Below are 23,891 nucleotides of genomic sequence, written 5' to 3'. Positions count from 1 at the left end.
AAAGTGAAGAAAGAAAAGCAACACATGTGGCGAAAATAATTTTAGCTCTCAAATGGGTGTACAATTACAACTTTAGGGGTTTTTATTAGGAATCTAGGGGGATTTGTAGTTGGTCCTAGGGGGAACACTCTGTAGGAGTTGGCATCGCTGCGTGGAGCTTCGCGGGCCCTTCAGCTGCCGGTGCGGACAGCTCAGTCAGCGACGGACACCGTCGTCACTGCCCGGTCCGCGTGCCTGTCTGTGCCTGTCTGTGCCTGTCCGTGCCTGTCTGTGCCTGTCTGCGCCTGTCTGTGCCTGTCCGTGCCTGTCCGTGCCTGTCCGTCATTGGCGTAGCTGTGTTCATAGAGTTGATGTCATGTAAACCCATTCCCCTCTTACTAAGACGGGGGTGTCCGGGGGGTCCTTCAACGGAAAATTTTGATTTTAAAAGTGCAAAATAGCGCTTTTTAAGCAGTTTTTGTGTCTAACCATAGGATACATCGATGTTAAAATTATTATTGTTTCCTTAAGATAAAATTTGATGAGTGAAGAAATTACAAATAAAGTTGGGCAGAATAATATTATAAAATAAAAATATCACGGTCTAGAAAGTTGGGGGGGGGGGGGGACAGTCCCCTCCACCCAAAAAGTTCAGGGGGACACGTCCCCCCTGTCCCCCCCGGTTCCTGCGCCCCTGCAGTCTGTGCCTGTCCAGGGGGCTCGCAAGGAGTCCCAGGCCGCGGGCTGCGAGGTTGTAACCACGGTGTGGCGCACGGCGCGAAACAAAGTTCACGAAGCCGAAGGAAAACTTGGTAACATTCACTGTTCTAATAAAATTCCTTGTCGAAAATCAGTTCCAAAGCAGTAATTCAATTTTTTTTTTTTTTAAGTTTTTTTTTTTTGCTCATATCGGTGCCATTTAATTATACAGTTTTAAAATTTCGGTGTGCAAATTGAATTTTTCGATGGTCGACTTAGCTGCCCAGCACCGAATTCTAGCGGCGGGTGTGGAAACTACGTGAGATTACCGTCAAGAAATGCATAGTTGAAAACACAATTCGCGTATATTTATCACGCTCCTGCATTATATTAAAAAAAATTCTACTATATATTTCGTTTCAGAGTTTCGTATTTATAAGTGTATCTGCAACGTGAGAACACATTAATCTCTTCGTTACCGAGGTTAGATGTGGTATATCACTGGCGAGCACTGACAGAGACGTCCATATACATTGTTTGACATATGCCATTGCTGGTTACACTGCATGTCATAGAGGAACCTCAATAACAGGTAAAAAAAAAAAAAAAAATGGTTGTCTGTAAAGTCGGTTTACGGACGATAGTTTAACGTGACAACGTCATAACAAAACATTGATGAAATGATTGCATACTTTTATGAATAAAATTGAATCATTTTTATTGAATTTTCACTATTTTGTATGGATACAAAGAAGGAGTGAAATGAAATCTACAATTTAATTAATAAATTTACTTTTATTTGCACTCATTAATTCAAATATGTTTATTACTTTAACGAAGAGATTATTTTAACTATAACTTGTATACATGTTTGCTATTTAACTTCTTCCAATCTGTGTTATTCTGTTAAGGATAGGCCGATGATAGGAAAAGTAGGAAACGAATGGGAGTGTTTAAAGTTTAATATGCCTCGAAAAAGTCAAATCGATGGTTGTTCCAATCGAGTGGAAGAGAGATAGATGCGGCGCAAGCGTATAATGAGCGTAACGGGACACTTTTTCGTGCGTGCAGCCGGCGTTCATCGATTTATTAGACGTCACGTCAAAAAAGACGAAAAATCAGCCAATGTTGAAAGTTAAATGCATAAACAGCACAGAGAATTCTCTGGAAGGAAATACTCAGAAATAACAAACGAGCGCAGTGGATGACAATGTAAGTAATTACGCTTCCTAAGACAAAAAATTTAACTGAGTTCTGTTACCGTCATCAGGCACAAACACATCAGAAATTTTTTTCAATAGAACATTACCCAAATGCCCAGTGTTACATCTTTCTGGTTTGCAATATATATCTCTGTGTGTGTGTGTTCAGCTCTAACTTCAAAGGTGTATAGCAGCCTTGGAAAGCACTTTACACCGTGAGTCATCGTACTTATTTTTTTCGAACTTATTGTTCGTGATGAGCTTGCAGCGGAAGTTCTCTGTGAGATTGTGATTCACTGTCTGTGAGACCCAGACATGTCCGCGGGTCCACGCGGAGTCACAGTCTCTCCTATTGGCTGACGTCTCACTGCTGGAGGGTGGGCCACACTCTCACCTGGTCGCTAAGCCACGTTGGCTTCCCACACAGGGTGTCCACAGTTAGTACTGTCGTACTGGATCCAGTACTGTTAGTGGTCTAGTACATTTACGCTCAGATCTAGTACTTTTTTTCTTTAATATAATAATATTACAGTAACTCCAATACGTTTTATTATTAAGCGTAATTATTTTTAAAAAAAATGTAATTCATGTGTGTGTGGTGTGATATTTAAGTTCAAGCATTGCAATGCCATAATAACTTCCTAAATTGTTAAAACCATAAAAAAAAAATTTAATTTAGTACTTCTTTTTCAAATCTAGTACTTTTTTCTCGCCTAAGTTGGTACGAAATATTTTTTCCCTTGTGGACAGCCTGTTCCCACAACTGGCCGAGAGGCTGAGCCCAGCGGTCGGCAGAGTGCTTCTGGTTACGTAAAGGCGGAGTTACATCATCATGTCGCCTCTGTCCGCCACGCCTCGTATCCACTAGAGCGATTTACAACTCCACTTCCTCCGTCCGTCAAGTGCTGCCAGCAATCCGTGTTTTTGCTATCGGAGATTTATATCATGTTTATTTATGCCATGTATTGCATTAGCATTCCCTCGCGAAAATTGAGAGTTTCAAAAACCTCAGTGTTATTACACCGAACATCTGAACGCGACCTAACACAAACATCACAGGCCTGTACTATTCTGGCAACAATTGACTGCCGCTGCCAAAACCATGTATATATAATCCACCGTCCTCCGTCTAAAGCTGTGTAGAGCTTGCCGAGCTTTTGACGGACGGACGAATATAATGTTTTGGGCCATCCGATTGGCTGCAGGTCGCGTAACAACGGACTATCGTAATTCCGCCTTATATTAAGGGTACACCTACGGCGTGCAGATCTTCAGGGAAAACAACGCTGTTTTAAAACTACTTAGGATATCCGAGCGGGGTCTACTTACCCAAAATAAAATAAAATAAAAAAAATCAAGAATTCGCTGAGGGCCGAAAAGTATTTTTTATTTCGTTTTAAGTTTTTAAACTGTATTTTTAGGAGAAAGTTAAAATGAATAAAAGGCGTGTTTTCAGAGTAATTTTTTAGGCATAAAACAGCCGGTACAGATTCTTGAAAGCACTCACGGGACTTGGGTTACACCTTTGTTTTCATTTCTCGGCCATGTAATGTCACGGTCGCCGCTCGTATGCACTGGGAGAAGACTGCGCGCCAGTTCGGAGGCGACACCGCGCTAGGAGACACACCCCTGCACTCAGCACAGCGGAGGTAACCCGAGCCAGCCGCGACCTTGGACCGGCTGCCTGCAGCGAGCAGTGGCCACGGTCAGGGTCCGAGTGCTAGCCCAACTAGCCCCGGCAGCCTCGCGTCGGCGCTGTCCCGGGGCGTCGGCGCTAACACGACCAGGGAACAGCACCGAGGTTACTGGCCATCAGCTAATCAGCTCATCAGCTCTCACGTTATTAGAAACATTGGCATAGCTGTGTTCATAACGTTGGGGGGGACAAATAATGATTTTGATGTCATGTAAACCCATTCCCCTCTTACTAAGGGGGGGTCCGGGGGTCCTCCACAGTAAAATTTTTATTTTAAAAGTGCAAAATAGCGCTTTTTAAGCAGTTTTTGTATCTAACCATTGGATACATCGATGTTAAAATTATTATTGTTTCCTTAAGATAAAATTTGATGAGTGAAGAAATTACAAATAAAGTTGGGCAGAATAATTTAATAAAATAAAAATATCACGGTCTAGAAAGTTGGGGGGACAGTCCCCTCCAACCAAAAAGATCAGGGGGACACGTCCCCCCTGTCCCCCCTGGTTCCTACGCCCCTGATTAGAAATTAGTTTACGAAGAACGGCGGTTACAAATTATCTAGGGATCTTCATACATTTATCATACGTAACCTCCGCAAATTTACGGATCCAAAGTTCACTTACTTTGAACATGAACTCACGAGATTAATCTTAGTATTTAAAAAAAACTCCAAAAATTCACAAAGACCCATGAAAATACAAACTTATTTCTTCCGCAAGCGAGTTTACATTTTTCATCTGCGATTACGAAGAACTCTTCGTTCAAATGTCTGAATTACTTAAATTATAGCAAATATAACCTACAAAGTGAAGGTTTTTTTTCCCTTTCAGAATGGAAACGTTTATTTAACTCGGAGTACGCGAGAAGTACACAGATTCGTTTACTAGCATACTTCACTACCAGTTAGGATCGCTCTTGTGATGCCACTTCCGGCGACAGTACGAATTCGTACACGGCCTATATATAAACCCCAGGCTGCATTCGCGATTGAGGCAAACATGAAAATAGTACGTTCTCACAGAATTCGAAGCTACATTCGCATCTAAATCTAACACAGTGGTTCGAAAAATTCCAATTTCCCCCCCCCCCCCCTCTTATTTTTGTGGAACTTTGAATTTTTCAAATGTTTGGATTTTGTCATTTTTTATCATATTAAGCAGTGATGATTATCTAAATTCAAGCATTTGATTTCGCCATTTAGTTTTGCACTACTAGGAATTATTAACCACAAAGTTTTGCCTCGCAAATAAATACCAAGTTTAAATTAGTTTCACGTGTTATCTTTGACACGAGCGAACCAAAACAATCGCTAGCTTCTCGCTGCCGCTGAAGTAATGTCTTATCTATGACGTATAGTGTGCTGATTGGTTGCGCACAGAAATTCGGAACACAACACGGAGAAAAATTAGCAGTTCGTCAACTTTAGTGCGCCGTTTGCGTGCTGGATTTCTGTACATGTGCTGTTTTCCAATGTAGCAGCTGCTATCTGTTTGTGTACATTCAACTTCCGCGTGTGTGTGTCATGCGAGTGCCGTTGTGAACGTAGCCCGGCCTTCAGGGGCTACAGCCGCTTGTTTGGTAACGAACGCCATATTAGCGTAACTTGTTTACAGCGTTGCGTCATTTAAGAACGGCAGCAGCTAACGCCGGTTTGGAAATTTCAGAAAGGTCGATAGGTTCGTGCCCTTGTAAGAACTGCTTAAAAAATGGTTTACAGCGTGGAATGTCAGTGAAAGTTCTCGTGCGAGCAGCGAGAGAAGCTGGTTTGCCGCTCTGCCGCTAGGTGGCTCTAGCGAGCAGGCAGCGAAGCTGTAGTTCTTTCTTTGCTTGGTAGAGATCGCTGTTGTCGTACTCTAACTTCGTTCGCCCTCACTAGATGGCAGTAAACTGCTAGAATCCGTTTCCCTTTGTCAATATTTGTGTTATGTATAAATTAAACTATTTATATTTTCAACTAAATATGTATGTGTACCTATTTAAAACTGTATGTATATATGTATAACTAACTGTAAATATGTAAATGACATGATCCACAGCCTTATGGTTTCTACCAAAAGAAGGCTCAATGTAATACAAATAAATAAATAAAACTATTCTCAAGCCCCAAAATCTGAAGAAACAACACTACTCCGAATCTTATGGGCCAAGGGGCGCTCTGTGATGTGAGTTTAGTAGACGCATGTAGGAATTCATCAACAATCCTCTACGTTGTCATCGGAATACATATGGAATCGTATACGTTCATAGTTATTACACATTTCTTTACACCCCTTGTCAAATGCAGCCAGAATGTAAATGACTCATTTTATAAGTTTTGGATAGTATCCGAATTATTTTATGGTAGCACCACCTTTTGAAGGTTGGTCGAAGTAATGTTCACAATGCCATTTTGAGTCGTGATATCTACAAATATTCAACAAAAAAAATTTATGTATTGTGGATGTTAAGAATGTTAGCGATCAAAATAAAAATATTGTTATGAATCTCAAATCATAAAAAATTCTTATAACTGTACCGTAACATTTAATATTTTCTCCGAGATTAAGTAAATTATTTATGTTAATTGATTTGTGTACTCTTTGTAAATTATTTTATTTGTTTGAAAACGGTATTTATTTTAAAGTGTATATCTATGTAATTGATGTTCTATGGACTGAAATGAACGTCTAGATATGAACAATTGCAGAGACCCCTCTAAGGAGGTAATGACTTTTAACGGTAAACGGTTAATTTGCCGCCGTTATTATTTAATGTAAAATGTTAATTTCAGTATGTGTTTATTTAAATTTAATGAGAGATTTTGTGTTCCGCGCTATTGTTGCGCGCGGATTTCAAGTATTTGACGGTAATTAATGTAACAGTTTTTGGTTTTCGGCCAATCACGAGCCGTTGTTTGAAATACGTATCTCATTGTTAACTGACTTAATTTAAGAAGGTTGAAAGAAGAATGTAATGGCCTGCCTAAGAGAGAGCTCCTACATTACGTCGGCGCAAAAATATCCTGCAAAATAGCTAGGAAAATATAGGCATCCGGAAAAAAGGATGATAGATATGCATTGTTAGGAAGTAAACAAGCATTTTTAAGGCTTTATCTAAAAGGATAAAGTAATTAGGAGTGAATTATACGTAAGTAAGAAATGTAAGAGTCTGTTACTCCATTTTTGTGTTAATCATCACGTCTCCTACACATCGTCACATCGAGGCCTAAAAGTAAAATAAACATTGATAAACTGGACTTAAGTAATATTATCTACGAGAATCTATTTTTTTTATATAATTTATTTTTACACACAATTACCATATCCCAGTGGTCTGATGAACGAGAGCCTCAGAGCTGTACCGACATAAGTAAATTTTATCTAGCCGAGGTAAAAACTTTTAAGAACCCTAATATATGAACTGAAACTGTGTAAATATCTTCGAACCCGAACTAAAGAACTAAAGAAAGGTTAGTAAAGTAATGTGCGCATCGTCACGCCAGTCAATTGATATTTTTATGTGTTCTGCAGTGCCAATAAATAGTTAGGAAGTTTGAAAGTAATAAATAAGTATTAATATTAAGGATGAGCTTGAGATATTTATTTTAATAGATAATTAAAAATTGCTAGTGTGTTGCTATATGTTATTTCTAATTCACCCATTACAAGTGTATCTATGCCTATGACTTTCAAGCCAATACCTAACTGTGTCCTAGTATTAATAACACATGTCAACTGATTTTTGTCTAAGCACAGTATTTTTACACAGAGAAAGTAGCTCTTCATTATTTATACTGACCTCCAGCAAGTGAAAGGGGTCGTACATAAATAACTTAACCCAAAGTGGGACCATTTGTAGTACAGAAGTGTACGCACATAACGAACATATAAAAAATTTCGCCTTTCAATAATTTGTACTAACATCGTTATTTGCCTTTATTTGAGTTATCACGCTTATAACGTTTTGAACGAATCGGAAAATCCGAAGTAATATTATTTATAAAAATATTAAAAGATTCCAAAGCTAATGTATGTAGGGAGACGCAATAGTGGATGAGTGTCGCATCCCTAGAAATCTCGAGTTTAGTAGACTCATGTAGGGTAGCGCTTGTGAGAATTCGAAAGCAACGCGAAAATGGCTGAGTCCACTACGATCCACTTGTATTGGATCCGTTAGCTTAGGAGTTCATTTGGCTACTGTTCGGATGCGGCTATGGTGTATTGAGTCATTGATTTCACTCTAATCAACCATCTTCGTTGACCTAACAACATGCAATATGTATACAAAAAATCTTATTCAAAATAGAATGTATAATTTTTTTGTACTATTGGTATTTATTCAACAAATCTTCTGCGCCATTATTTTTTTTATTGTAATGCGTCCACATATTCGAATGTACTATTAACTTAAGCAGAAATTTAATGTGTGGATATTTGGGGGGGGGGGGGGGGAGAGAGAGAGAGAAGGGAAATACTTTTCCCACTGGGTTTTTTTTTTTTTTTTTTTCAAAATCTTTCCATTCTTTGGTGGGAATGTTTTTTCTTTTAATTTCGAGTACTTTTACTGCTAGCACCACCTGTTTATGGTTTGTGGTATTAATGTTCACATAGCCATTTCGGGTCTTGATATCTACGATCTACAAATATTTAGCAAAACGTAAAATAACGACAAATTAAAAAAAAAGTAGCGTAGTTGTATTAAATATTATAGATAAAAATAAAAGTTTCACTATGAATTTAAAAAAAATACTCATGAGCATTAAATCATCCTATAAGTTATTTTTATTAATATTGTTATGTTTTTGTTTGAGTTATACTTAAGCCCGGGCTACATTCGCAATAGCGCGCAAACAGCACAGACGCACAGAAGTTCAACATACACTATTAGATATGAGCTGCCACATTGGCAAATAGCACGCGCACAGAAAAATAGCACAGGATCGGTGCACAGAAAGATCGTTAATTTTTAGGTTATTTTCTGTGCGCGACCCTGATGGTAGCCAATCAGCAAACAGTGGGCTTATAAAATAACAATTGTCACGAAAGTATTAGTGCTGTTGACTTAAGTAGTTTGTTATTGTTGTCAAACACACGATAACATAAAAGTGGAAGGCTCATTTGATAGCTATATGATAGCTGTAATAGAAAGTAAAAAATATTGTATGACATGGGATCCGCAGGATACAAAAATGAAGAAGCTAAATTAAATGCTTGGAAGTCTGTGTATGAATGTGTTAAAGAAGCCGGATTTGAAATAAACAGTGGTATGTATTTTTGAATGCACATTGTGTTTTTTATGTAAACTTTGAAGTAGGTACTTAAAATATTTCTGGGTTTAACGAAAACCGTACCACAATAACAACACACGAATCTAAACAAACATAACATAAACAAACGTCACTTATGCCAACTTCATTGACCAAATTTGTTAACGGAAGTTATGTCTACATTTAAAAAACTTTTTTGAATGCTTCCGGTATTCTTTTGTGTTGTGTTGTGCGTGAATGTAGCATCAAGCTATGTGCTATCTCTGTGCGTGTGTGCTATCTGTGTGCTGTTTGCGTGCTATTGCGAATGTAGCCCGGCCTTAACATTAAACTTATGACGTTTTAAACAAATCTTATGAAAAAATATCTAATATTTTTATATATAATATGAATGTAATATATATAATATATTATTTATAAACAAAATAAAATATGATTCCGAAGCTAATCGATGTAAGGACGCATCAGTGAATTCAAGTTTCGTATCCTGGAAAACTCGAATTTAGTGCACGCATCAATTATGAGAATTCGGAAGCAACACAAAATGTCCGCGTCCACTGCGATGCCCTTTTTGTAGATCCCTTGGCTAAGGGATCCATTTGGCTAATATTAGGATGCAGAAATTTTCTTCATTGGAAGTCAGCCGTACATACTGCTACAAGAAATTTTAACCTAAACAATGAGTCAGTTGTGTACCGTGTAGGCTACATCACGGCTTGTGTTCCTGGCAGTTCTGATGGTAAGCAAATAGTTCCAGCCGAACTTGTACCTGGGCCGGAATTTTGCCCACCCGAAATTTACACTTTTCCGGTTCCAATAGCCTCTTTCGGTGTCATATTGTCGAGCCGGAATCAATACAATTCCTGTTTTTCGCGCTGTTTTTGCTTTTACAAACCTAACGGAATTTTTCCTAGCGGGAATTCAGTTAACTCTGCTCAACTCATTATCGTATTTATTTCATATTTCTCTTCAAATACCTTGTCTTAAATGAAGCTAAAATAAAAAAAAATAATAATCCACTTGACCTCCTCCCTTCCCCAATTAAAACGAGAACAAACATTCCAAACTGTTACAAAAATCCATTTTCATCTAGTTTGAATAATCGTTAAACATATTATATCAGCTGTTATGTGTCGTGCTGGGCCGCCCCCAGCTACTTGGCGCCCTAGGCGGTTGCCTAGTTCGCCTGTATGGACGCGCCGGCTCTGCAGAGTCTAGCTGCGTATCTCAGCCGGGAAGCCTTCTTTTCACAGACGAGAGAGCCAAATGCCCGATCCTGCATCTTAAGGTTTTTTTTTTGTTCATTGTAAATAAATATGGCGGTGTTGATAAAAGGATACTAATGGTCAATTAGGTTAGGTTAGCTACATTATAAATACTTTAAAACATTGTGGACGGTTGATTTATTTAGGATAGCTACATAAAAGATACGGAAAAAAAAAACATGAACTTCGGGGTTTGGCTCTCTCGTCTGTGAAAAGAAGGCTTCCCGTATCTCGGCCCGGCAGCGTCTGGCGGCTGCATCAGCGGCGCTGCCAACCGCGCGGCATGAATGTCCCTGTCCCCTTCTCTCCCCCTTACTCGCCGCCGCACACGTAACGCTCGCCGGGAACACACCGACCGCAAATTAACGGGCGGCAGTCTTGCGCAACCCTCGGTCTGCTGTTCCCAGGGAGGGAGCTCACTCCTGGCGTCTGCGCGGCTGTCTGCGCGCCAGGTTCAGTGTCGCTACAGTGACGTGACATGAGCGCAGGATAGAGAACACTGCAGTGTCGTGGAATTGCATTAATAATACTGCATTTCAACTATCCCAAAACTAAAACATTTGACAGTAAAGATCGTAGAATTTTCGCGCCCATTGCTTGGCCTCTTGGAGTTGTAGCCGCGTCGAAGATGACGGTATCACTGACGTTTCGGTCGACGTGGTAGTCGCCATCATCAGGGAAGCAGTAGGTAACTGCAACTCTAAAACATTTGGGATGTGAGGATGCAGTCATATCCACGTGGCACAAATATTTAACTGAAAGAAAGAAAAATTATCAACAATTGTTTGTACGGGGGGGAAAATAAACTTTTAATTGAATTCACTATGGTGAAAAAATGATATTTGACAAAACGGAAATCTGCGTACTGGACTCACCTACAACGCATTGGAAAGGCGAAGTGTCAGACGTTATTCATAGTGTTTGGCCAGGAGCATGGCAGGGGGAAGGGAGGAATGGGAGTGGATGGGGTCAGGAGCGCAACAACTAAATTTCCAAAAGGGGGGGGGGGGGGCAATATACCTTTTTATAAAGAATCATCGATCCCCCCTATTGAAGCAGGGGGTCCGGGGGTCCTCCCCCGGGGAAATTAGTATTTCAAGGTGGAAAATGGTGCTATTTAAGCAGTTTTATTATCTAAAATTTGATTACACAGCACTTTCTTTGCCCCCGTTTTCCCCCAGTTCAAGGTTTCGGAAGGGGGGGGGGGGGCAAAATACCACTGTTGTTGCGCCCCTGGATGGGGTGTATGTATCCCCCCCCCCCCCCCCCACGGTGGACTTGGTTACCAGCTCTTCAGTTGCGAGCTGAGTCTTTCAGACCTCGATCACGCGTCGTTGGTGGCGACTACAACATTTTGTGAATTGATTTTAGTGACAGTTTGAATGTTTCTGCTGCGTTAGCGTCAGTCCGCAGATGTAACTGAGCTGCAACTAGGTGGCGACGCAATGCCAGTGCAGTCGTGATATCGGCCCGGATCCGGTCGTCGGACCCGCGGGTATGTGCTCTCTGTCGCCTTCGCCGGAGTTGACGGCGCGCGGCGAGGCGATGACGTCTTCAGCTGCCGTTGCGCCGGGGAAAGTGTCACCCTCGCTGTCACTGTATAACTACTTAGTAGTGCGACACGAGATGGACTTGTTTGTAATCTTGTAGCGCCGTCTGTCCACTCTGTACTCTATGGACACGCGCTGGCCGCTCTGTACTCTATGGACGCGCGCTGCCCACTATGTAATCTATGGACGCGAACTGCCCACTCTGTACTCTTTGGACACGCGCTGCCCACTTTGTACTCTATGGACGCGCATGCGCGACAGTTGCGATGTCTGATGTCTGAATCTACTGATTCCTAAATTAGTCACCAGAGCGCAGTAATTATATAGAGCGCTAAAATAATTGTTTCTCGATTGTTTTTGTTTACTGTTTTCAAGCTTTGTATGAATACGCGGCTAAGTTTTGAATGTTTTGTTAACTTGAGAAAGTTGTAAGAGTTCAGTAATATTTATTTTTTCTGTAAGGCAGAAGTAGACTAAATTCAAATGAATGTCTGTCATTTTCTGTTTACTTACTTTTTTTTTTCAAACGTGAACCGGAAACAGCAAATATTATCGAATGTTGTTCTATGTTACTAAAGGACACAGATTGGGAAAAATGTTCAAGTCGACGAATGTATTCGGACCATCGCCCACACCGCCCATGACGTCAGAAGGTCACGTGGACCAATCAGCGATCAGTGTCAGTCGGACACAGTTTACGACATTGCCATTGTAGCCAGGGGAGAATAATATTACAACAAATTATCTACATAATGTCGCAGAGAGATTATTATGGAATGGTCATTGTATTCCTTAGTGGGCTACAATAATGTATTTCTTCCTCTTTATAGCCCGTCATGCCTCACACAAAAAAGCCAAGAATTGTATTTCCAATCGGTCTATTTTTAGTCCCAGATTGGACACGTGTTGCTGTAAGTACGTATTTATTTCATTCAAACTTGATGTGTGTGTTTCATGTACCTACTTAATAACATTAATATATTTGTATTAATCATTTTAACGAAATCATCAAACAATTGGAAAAAAAATTAAATTAAAACCGAAGCATAAAATTTTCAGGTTTCTTTTCTCAAGTAAAATCATTACTTAAATTTGGCGTTCTGAGATTTCAGTGTGACAGTCAATTTCCCTTTAACATTCAGTTATGTATAAATAACACGTTCTCATTAAAACAAACTGTGTGTACACTGGCCCCGGCACGCAGAGATGTAACCGCGGCAGAGGCTGGTGGTCGCGTTGGCTGGGGCTGTGGCGTCTTGCGGCCAGTCCTCCCACAAGCCCCAGTGGTGCTCCTGTCCTCCCATGAGCCCAGGGGCTTAGCCAGGAGGGGGGGGGGTGTTAGGGGTTCTAACCCCTCTCCCCTTAGCCCCAATTATTTTTTCTTATCTGAAAGCAGGTTAGCTAAAAGCCTGGGTGTCTTACTGCTATCACCGGCCACTGCACTGGAGGGGAAGAGTAAGCGAGCCCTACCGATTCTCCTTCCCTTCCCCTACACCTGTAGCGAGCAGAAGCTATAAGGTTGTGACGCCGTGACGGTTCCCAAGCTTTCAAATATCTTACACCTACTGTATTTAACCAGCGCGGTAATTATAAGCATGAGTTGACTGGGCTTCCAAAAGTGTAAGGATCGCTGTGTGTGTATAGAATTGAGACTACGACACGATGTCATGTAACTCTTCAAGCTAAAGCCCCCGGGGGGGGGGGGGGGGAGTGTACGCCCAGGACCGTGGACGTATAGCTGTAAAGTGATCTGCGCGTATCTTATCACTTGTGCGGTAACGATGGACTCGTGGTCTCCGAACCCGAGCAGGCCTCCCCGGGGCTCAGTGCGCGTGTCGCGGCGGTCGTGAGATGGGAACCGCGACGGGCGAAAGTGGCGCGACGCGCGGACAGCGGCAGTGCGGCCATGAGCGACGAGCGGAGAGCTGGCGGCGTCGGCGGGGAGCGCGTGAGTGTCTGGTGTCTCTGCCCCCCGCGGCCACCCAGTCGGCGGACTGTCCTCGCTCGCACACAACAGTTCATGTGCTGATCGTGTGCGGTGGCCTTTGGACGGGAAGCCTAAGATGTACATCAAGTTCTGTCCCTGCCCGAACACGCCCGAATGTTCACCTTCGGCCAACCTCGGGTTTATTTATATTTCTCTGTTTATTTTAATGTAGCTATACTAACTAACCTGACTAACAGTCCATAGTGTTTTAAAGTGTTTTAATGTAGCTAACCTAACCGACTACTTTTAATATTTGAATTCATTTTTTCCTGCGCAAAAATAAAACAAATCCCATGCAAGTAGACAGTGGGTGGTAACTGAAACAGTCCGATATGTAACAAAGTAGTGCGTACAATTGACACGATAGGTAGCGCTACTATAGCTATCTATATGGAAATTCCTACAGAGCGTTAATGCTTAAAAATAAATAACAATTGAAATTTTTATGATGTAATTAAATGTGTGAATTAAATAATAAATAGTAGTAAAACCATTAATTATTATTTAATATTATTGTTTGTTAAATGTGTGTGTTTTTTTATGGTAATGTGTTATCACCTGATTGCTTTGATGATAACGATAGCAAATGATATTAGCAGGTATAATATAGTTCATAATGTAAAGAATAATTGTTTATACAACGAAAGAAAAATGCTGTCAGCGCGTTCTGAAATATTGTAGCCAGCATCTTGGCAATAAACAAGGATTGAGACATTCGTTATTTTTAATATTGAACTATGCATCACTGGTAGTTATCTAGTGGTTCCGTACAAGCTTAAAAAAACAGTTGACAATGAATTTTTCAATACATTTTATTGTCTTGCACTTTCAATCACATTACTTCATTTGTAGATTCATAGATGGCAGTGTAGTCTGTGATTGTATGTAGGTACAGAAAAACAATGATAATTTTCCAGTCTTTCAGATGTATGGTCATTGACTAGAGGGGGACAGATGGGGCTTGTGCTGAATTTGGGGAGGCCGCTAAACTGGCAGAGTAATTATTTCTTAAGATATTTACTTGAATATCGTAGTGTTAGAACACATAAAAAAAAAATTTTGTATTGTAAGATACATACACGTATATAGCCAAATATTTGAAAAAAAACTGTTATTTTTCACATACTATCCAACTAGCATATTAAAAATTATTAGACCTCAAGTAAATGTATTTATTCACCACCTACATTGAATCAAAAATATTTGGAATAGTGGAATTAATATGTGGTTAGGCTGGTTTGACGAGTTCTTGCCCCATTTGAAAACTAGTCTCGTTAACATTCCTGTAGTTACACACCTGTCATCTCTTTACTTTAGAGACCCTATCATTACCATATTATTACTCTTATCCTCCCATATCCAATTCCGATATGTGGTCATTCTTCATCATTAGAGATCTGAAAATTTTCAGATCCATTTTATGCCTGTGTAAAATTCACAGTTATATGTTTACCCTACATACACACATGCTTTTGTATTGGCTGATTTCTAGCTGCAGAAACTCCCTTTCATACGAGTGGATCGATGTGATTCGGCCGCACTGCTGCTAGCTGGTAGTTGACTGGCCCACAGGCCAAGCACTTGAAAGGGGGGGGGGGAGGTGTTCAAGCAATTGTGAAACAATCACCACATTAATAGTTTACCTTGCAACAAAAATAACCTGCGAAATTTTCATGCCTCTAATGTCTTCTTATTTCATACTTTTTTTGCCAATCTTCATATCTTCTATAGGCTTTATTGGGGAGACAGGTTTCATATTATAATTACTTTTCAGTGGGACCTTAGAGAGCGTCAAGTATGATTCACACATGCTGATTGTGGTGGGGAGACTGGTGTAATGTTGCTGGGATTGTTTTTACCTTCAACAAGTATGCCAACTGCATTCACATTATTCTTGATGGTTTTACACTGGCAAATATGAGCAGAGAATGTCGGCAGAGCATTCCTGTTGAAGTTTCACAAGGTGTAGTAGCCCAGCTTTGTAAATGCCAGTGTGTAATTACACGACACTATAAAACAGTTCCAAGTGTTTCAGGGACAATTGTATGGTGGCAACAGTCCATCAGATGATTATAAGTTGTTTTAACCATCCATGTTTGTTGTGGTACCAAAATTTTGTCCTACGATACGGGGAAGGGTAGGGAAAAATTTGCAAGATTTCAATGAAGGCTGTACCGGATTTATTTTGGGTGATGCGAGGTGAGTTGAAACAACATCTGGAACTACAACCACACAGGAAGTGATGCACATTGAGTATGAGAATGTAAGAGTCGTCCGAACCCCCTGTTGTTTTGAAATAAACACACTCTAATTTGATGTTCTCTACTGCCCCACGGAGAGAGGGTCCTGTCGCAGTGCAGTGCAGTGAGGTGCCGTGCCGTGTGTTGCAGCTGCAGCAGAAGAGCGGCCTGGGGCCAGCCCCGCAGCCCGCGGCGGAGGCCTTCCCGCCCCTCGTGGCCGCCAGGAGCGCCCCGGCGCCCGACGGCTGGATGGGGGCGCACCGCGGGGAGTCCCGGGGGCAGCCACTCCCCGAGCCGGCCGGCCAGCACGACGGCAAGCACTCGCTGCTGCAGTTCGCGATGCTGCACTTCCGCCAGAGCCCCGACAAGTGAGTCCCCTCGCCTCGGAGCGAGTGGTCGAGTTGGCTTATGACTTGTTGACATCGCACCCTGAGTACAAGTCTATCGTAACTCAAATATCAGTGCAATACCATCACCACTCAGATGCCATATAATGTTTTCCAGAGTGCAACACTACATTATTTGCCGTAAGTCCCGTAAAAGTAAATATAATATTGCGATAGTCGTGCAGTGTCTAGATAATTATATTTTCCTGCTTATGGTAAAAATATATCATAAACTCAATTTTTTGAGTTAACTACGATAGTCTTGTACTCAGGGTGCGAAATATTTAACATACTACTTAAAAAAATAGCTTTACACTGACATATGTTTTTCCCCCATAAATTTATGATCTTCAAAGTAAAATTTGTTGTAAAACAGTAATGTCTTTATGATGTTTCTGTCACTTTGTCAGTTATAATTGTCAAAGCATGCAAGTGGACCTCTGCTGGTGCTGAACTGGCTGTCAGACAGGGGAATACCAGAAGTTTTAAGCAGGATCTCAGTGTAAAATTGAAACATAGCACTGGCAAATGAGCAGAGGGAATCGTAAACCAGTCGTTCGTAAGCTTTACTTGATAAATCGAACTGGGTGGCGAGTTAGTGAGTCAGCGTGATTACTTTGAGCTAGATTGTTCGCGAGTGAGTTCGCCATCGCGATAGTGAACTCCATCCAGTGTAAGCAATGCTGAAGTGTTTTATTTTTGTGTGTCGCACTTGTTGAGGTTATAACATTTTGTACATTCACACTGAACAGAGGGTGTTTTTAAGCTTTACAAAATATGAAATGATGCTATTTTGGTTCAAGTTTTTTTTTATTTTTTTTTTTAACGTGTAAACATCTTGTGTCTCGGTATACAGCATTTGGTAGGAGAAATTTCGTGACAATCTGCGCAGAAGTCTCAGAAACCTTGAAAAGATGGTGGACACACGTGTATCAACATAAACCCATATATTGCCACTTTGGTAAATGTTAGGGTACATACCAAATGTATTCGTGTACCAAATTGCACTTTATGATAGTAACAATACCCTGGAAGTTACTATGTATTATATTTTGTTAGGACTATTCAATTTTACAAAATGTATTCCAGGATAGTTTCACTACCTAAAGTTTACTTTGGCACACCAACACGTTTAAGTCCCACATGGGTCCACCATTTTGACGACTTCGACTGGTGGCTATAGCAGTTTCCGCATGCATGCGCATTAATTAGACTTTCTACCTGTCAGATTTTTGTTGTGTAATGCACGCTTATTTCATTGCATTTATGGTGCATATTAAATTTTTACCCTCAATGCGCCTAATTAAGTATAACCTGAAAAATGATAGCACCATCATTAAACAGAATTAAATTTAGGTTTTAAAAAGTAGGGTGAATTTTTACAGTTTTTCCCTAAATTAATACCTTCATATATTTATCATGCACTACATTGTTTTAAAGAATTCTACATTAAATGTGGTGTCGTGAGTTTTGTGTTATAAATATATTTGCTACATGAGAACACAAGAAATTTGCTGATTGCTGAGGTTAGATGATAGACATAAGACTTGCTAGCTTTCTTCTATAAATTGAACAAAAGGAGGGGTGGGGGAGGATATTTCACCTTCCCCCTTCCCCTTCCCATAGTACCCTTTCCTGGTAAAGCATGTTTTTTTTTTTTTTTTTTTTTTTTTTTTTTGCTGGCATGGAAAAATGTCCTTGTAGGCATTTCCAGTAACCGCTGGAGCAAATGAAAAAAGTTAATATAGTTAGGGATGGCTATATTTGCATTACCCTGGATGACTGTAGACATAAACAGAAGGATTTCCAGATCTACGTTCATCAATGTTTATGCCTCTTCTACTTGCCCATTATCTCTACCAGTTTTTCATGTTTTTTATATATTTATTGAAAACGTAACGTTATTTTCGCTTATAAAGGAGCAATAAGTTTGAAGATTAAAGAAATCTTGGGCTCACAGCGCGAGCCAATTGAAAAGAAATTTAATTTCCTTTTCGTGTTTCGTTTGTCCAACCTGCCGTGTGCGGTGCGGCAGAGCGTGAATATTCAGGGCAAGAACAAGAAAGTAAAATGAAAAGTGCGAGCGCGGTGCGTGGTGGTCACGCACAGTGACCGCGGCAGCCACACCAGGGCTATCATCACGCACGCTCGCGAGTGCTCCACTTGCTAGCACGCCAGAACACCAGCCGTCCTTTCTTCGGCTGCCCCGCCTCGTGTTCCAGCAGCGAACAGCGCTGCTGCTTCTCCTTTAGTTCATCTTCCGAGCTTATGCATACTATTACATTATATCCAAACATTATTACCTAGTATTATCAAGGACAAGATTTTCGGTTTTATTTTATGATCAATTTTTTTTTTAAATAGGATATTTCGGTGGTATTGTTTTTATTTTTTAACATTGTCTTTATTGAAAAAAATAAAAAAATGTACTATCCAGCAAATACAGTAGAATCTCATTACTAAGTACTTACAGGGACCACACGTTTTTGTGCTTAGAACTGAAAAATACATACATAATATCATTACAAAGAGAAAAATCATAAAAATAAATTTAAAAAAAAATAGCGTTGTTATAGGATACAACATTATCATTTGGTGAAAATCCCACATCAATTTAAATATTGGTGTTTCTGCATAACTTAATTTATTTTTTTTAAAAAATCTGTCATTTCAGTTTGTTTTTGAGTTGGAATGATGTTCTGTTTGTTAAGTTTTTTTAAGCTCAGAATAGCAGCTCCTCTGTCAGAATCATCTGATTCAGCTTTCGATAACTGTGATCGAATGACTTCACTAATGATGTCGCTCAGTCAACACTGGTGTTGTTTCTTTTTTATTATCCACAGAGAGACAGTCTGTGAAAGAAACAGCATCAAACTGCATGGAGACTGACACTTCTTGCCATATTTCAGGGTCATTTTCATTGCTTTCGCATGTTTGTGCTGTAGCGTGGCTTGCATCCTGGTCTGAGTAAGTTGCAGTGCGCTCGTCAGCATTACAGTTTACAATGCCAGACTTCCTCCAGCAGTTAGCAATAGTTTCTTGTTGAACATTCCACCATCCACCTGTGAATATCTCTCCCTATCTGTTTTCACCAGCCAATTTTAGAAGACCTCTCGTCATCCATGCATGGGTGTTGCTAGTATAATCCGTAGGAAGACCAGAAACTTCCTTGAAGCACCTGGGAGTCTAGTGTTTAACAATGATTAATGGCCTCAAGTTTTTTGTTCCTGTGGCATTGCAAAAAAACAACAGAGAACCTTTCCTTTGCTTTTTGTCTTCCAGTGCATTTTTCACCTTTATATGCCGTTGTCCTGTTAGGCAGAAGCTTGTAAAATAAAGGCAGTCTCATCAGCATTGAAAATATTGTCAAGCAACTCGAGATTTTCTTCCTTCCACTGGTTTGCTGCCTCTGTGTCTGCATTTTTATCCTCCCCACACACAACCTTCCATGATATACCATGTCGTTTCCGGAAGCGGTGCAACCACCCTGAACTGGCTTGGAAGTCTTAGATGTCCATAAGCAATGCAAACTGTTTCGCTTTAGCTTGTAACATCGAGCCAGTTACTGGAACATTTTTTGAATCGTACTTCTTTCAACCATTTGTTCGAAGCATCTTCCAGACCTTGGTGATCTCCGGAACGAAGCCTTTTGCGGTCACAACCAAACAAAGATTCTTCATACATTTTTTTTTTTTTTCAATTTTTGTCCGGTTTTTAACAATCGTACTCAATTATGTAATTTTTTCATGTTTTCGTTACAATTTCTGTGCTAACTTGCATTTCGATGTTATATGGTGAATTGACATGCTTTGGGTGTTATTTATCACAATTCACCATATAATCTTGTCCCATAATATTCTGTATTGTTTAACCAATTATTTACTCTTTTAAAGGGATCAGTAAAAAAAAAATATCACATGGTACAAGAACAGCTTAAATGATACAGTAGGGTATATGTAAGCAATTTTGAAAATATGTATGTACTTTTATTTATTAATTTTTTGCTCATCTGGTTTTTTTTTTTTTGTTTTTTGTTTTTTTTAAAAAGCTTTAAAATGTGTGAGTGGTTCTAGCATGAATTTAAACATGTATTTGTTATGTAAGTTTATTGTTGCTGTAGTTCCAGTTCCAGTTTGTTAAAAAAAAGATTGGCAAATTTTATGCCTAACAATAAAATCCGTAACTTCTATGTCATTTATTATTATTATCATCTCAACTGTAGGGGGAGACCGTATATCAATAACAAAATTCACGCTAAAATTACAAGTAATGTTTTTATTTAATTTTATGCTCAGTTCCCTTTTCTCTCTCTTTGTAACATTTCTAGTTTATAACTTATGAAGGTACAACTTAAACAGGAGATGTTACTGTTCACATTTAAGAACAGGTAGTTTTGAACAAATGTAGAATCAGTTTCACATGTTGATCAGGTATTAATACGCTAAGAGCCAAAATGTACATGACTGAAACTTGCACGACACGAACAAGCTACTTTTGATTATGCAATTATCAGTACTGTGTATTTGAGCGCAAACTGTATTTACGAGTATCAATAATACATACCTATTTATTGTATTCACTTTCCATATTGATCATTCTGAGGGTGTAGTGATATGTATATTTTATCATTACTAAGTTAGGACTTCAGCATTTGAAGTAAAAGCATCAACTTTAACGTAACATTTTTTTTTATACTGAGTTTTAGTGATGGGAGTTGTCGATGTGAGGTTACTTCTGCAAATGCAGAAACCGTCAAAGTATCGCAATACTGAAATTAAAAAATAAAGAGTATTTGTATTGTCATTACTCATTAGTAATATCCCAGTAATAAAAATATTTCAATAATTTGAAAATAAAAAGTAAAGTAACAGTAGAGGAAGCAAGGCGAGCATAGTTGCTTAAAGATGCTCAGTCTAACGAGCAGGGTTTTCTCACAGCAGAGGAAACAAGTGGCTTCGAGCTGTCGGATGTTATGTGCTCCCTGAAGCGTGAAATTAACTTGGAAATTGCGTGCTTTCTCCGGTAGATCCCGGCTGGCGACACGTTTCTGCACATAAACGCGGTTTTTGCCTTCATCACGCCTACACAGTATCACACGTCGCGATATCGAAGGCTTCATCAGCTCACAACAAATCGTTACAAACAAAGAGATGAGGCTCGGGCCGAGAGGTGGAAGCTTAACGAACGGTGAAATGGGTCAGGGAGTGTAGAAAGCAGCGCGGTGCGAGAAGCGGGTGGGAAGTGGAGGAGGGGGGGAAGATGAGTTGTTTGGCAATCCCGCGGTGCGCGGAGACTCACTCTCGGTCCGGGCTCCGCACAGGCAGCATGGGCAGGCCGAAGAGGGACGTCGCGACCGGCTCGTTCTTCAGGAACCTGCAAAAGTAAACACCCCGCCATGAAGCGCTACTATTTCGGCAGCCAGGACCTGGTGCCCCGCGAGGAGCGCGCCGACTCGCCGTGCCGTTGCGTGCAGAGACGCAGCGTCCGTGTGCGCAGGCTCTCCTGGGCCCCGTGCTCGCGCCTCGACCACGCCAGCGTGCGCCTGCTGCGCAGCGGCTCGATCCGCCGCCGCATCGACTATCGCTGCCAGGACGTGGTCAAGTGCTGGTCGATGCTTGGTGGACCCTCAGGGTGTGTGTGACGCATGCGTGTTCATTCCGCACAAGTTTCTCCAGGTCTCCGAACTTGCCTACGTGTCCCTTTCTCTTTCTTTTTCATTGCGATTGGGATAAAACTTCAAAAACGGAGAATATATGATGTAAATTAAGGCGTTAGAAATTTCCATCTCTTCATTAAAACATTGACAGGTGCAGGGAGGATGTTAAAAGCGTTTAAGCGCTGCGATCAGGTTATCGGTACAGATGTTAAATTTATTTCTGGCCTGTGAGATTGTATTTTTTTTTTAGTTTGACTAATAACAGGTTTTTAGTGTCTTACCGTGCGCAACTGATGGCAATAACGTTGGAAGTAAGTATGTAATTTACATGTACAAACCGAACCACGACAAGCCGCGAAAGAGGAAAATGCGTGGAATGAACACCATTAGCTTATCATGTGATACCGTGACCGTGCGAGGGAGTTGTGATCTGTGACGCGGTGCGTTGTGCGCAGGTTCGAGATGCTGAAGGGCGCGGACGGCTCCATCAGCGGGTCGCTCAAGGCCATAGAGAGCATGAAGAACAAGAAGAACAAAGGGAAGAAGGCGAACAAGAATGACTGGACGTGGAAGGAGCAGGTCAGTCACCAGCTCAGTCAAATAACTACAAAATATACCTCCTTAATTTCCTTAAAAAAAACTCGTAAGTTTTATTTAATAGAATAAGGGACTTCAAAAGTCTATAAATTTCATGAAGAATTTTTAATAAAGACTGCAACTAATGGATAAAAGCTGGTATTTTAATATTCTTTAGCTTTGCGAAGGTGCAGTACAATTGGTGAATGTCTGGCAAAGTTATTGAATAATATATAAAAATATATTTTCAATTTGTTCTCGTTATTTTTTTTTATCTCACCTATAAACTCAACAAGCATGTTTTACTGTCATTTATTTCATAAATAAAATAAAATTTGTGATCAAATTAAATGTTATTGCTACAAATTTCTGATGGACACAATGCTTCGGGTAGGGTATGTGTTCCAGATATAATTCTGTTACAATTTATCTGTAAAAATTGAATGAACCAAGAAAATTATTTTTAGTGCTTTTAACTATTTTTTTGAAAGATTTTGTAATATTTACAAATGATTTTCGACCTCTTGATAGTGGCGAAAGTGGTGAAATAAGGAGTCTTTGAAGCATCTCTTTAAAACATCTTTAATTTTTGATTGCTCCGGAGTGTACGAACCATGTACCAATTACAAAGTGTGTTGTTTAAGACAAATTTGACAATATTTTTTATTTGCAATCAGTATTTTAAGTGTGTGAAAGTATTTCCTACGAATTAGTTAAACTCATTAACCAGGATACTGTATGTAAAAAAGAAATAAAACCGAAGAACTGGTATAGAAAGAGACAAAAAAATAAGGATATAACAGTAACAGTGCTGTAAGTAAAAAAAACTGTAATTACTAGCAGTCCTTATCTAACCTTTTTATTTTATTGATCTCGTTTCACTTTATGTTCACACATTAAATATAAATAGTTGGAGACCATAAACTTAACAAATGTAGAAATCATTTCTGAAAGGTTTTAGCTTTCCACCACAAAAATAATCTTGCGAGTTACAGATTTATTTCATACTTAATATTTTTCTTATTGTAGATAGATTTTGAAGTACCTATTTCTTCTGGAAATGTTTTAGAAACTTTTATAAACTCTTGGGACATTTGAAGAACTTTATTCATATAATATCCTATGAATTTTCTCTAATATTCCAAACTAATTCATTAATCATTTTCTCATATTCCATGCGGCGAAAATATTTTTAATGTTTTTTTACTCAATGCATCCAGCATTGAATAGTTTATTGATTTCATATAATGCCTATTAAGGTTGTTATGCAATTATTTTTGACCTTCAAACACTTTTTCATCCCTTGCACTAATACATGATCATATAAATATTTTCTTTAAACCAAGTTTTAAGATAAAATTAAGAGGTTAAAAATTAATTCAAACAAATTTGATATTAAGAAAGTTTTAA

The 23,891-nt window shown here is 39.8% G+C and overlaps 1 protein-coding gene across 1 annotated transcript in view; it reads left to right on the top strand.

The window, feature by feature from the left end:
- The window catches only part of LOC134538581 (unconventional myosin-XV), a 205,305-nt gene that overhangs the window by 160,456 nt on the left and 20,958 nt on the right, over positions 1 to 23,891 (top strand). The window contains exons 47-48 of the mRNA XM_063380005.1: positions 16,014 to 16,231; positions 22,361 to 22,484. Of these exons, the coding sequence (XP_063236075.1) occupies positions 16,014 to 16,231; positions 22,361 to 22,484 (342 nt within the window). The remainder of the gene's footprint in view (positions 1 to 16,013; positions 16,232 to 22,360; positions 22,485 to 23,891) is intronic.

The sequence above is a fragment of the Bacillus rossius genome, chromosome 13, assembly GCF_032445375.1.
Source record: "Bacillus rossius redtenbacheri isolate Brsri chromosome 13, Brsri_v3, whole genome shotgun sequence".
Classification (NCBI taxonomy): domain Eukaryota; kingdom Metazoa; phylum Arthropoda; class Insecta; order Phasmatodea; family Bacillidae; genus Bacillus; species Bacillus rossius.
Note: the sequence above shows the minus strand (reverse complement) of the source record. Positions and strands in the feature narration are given on the sequence as shown.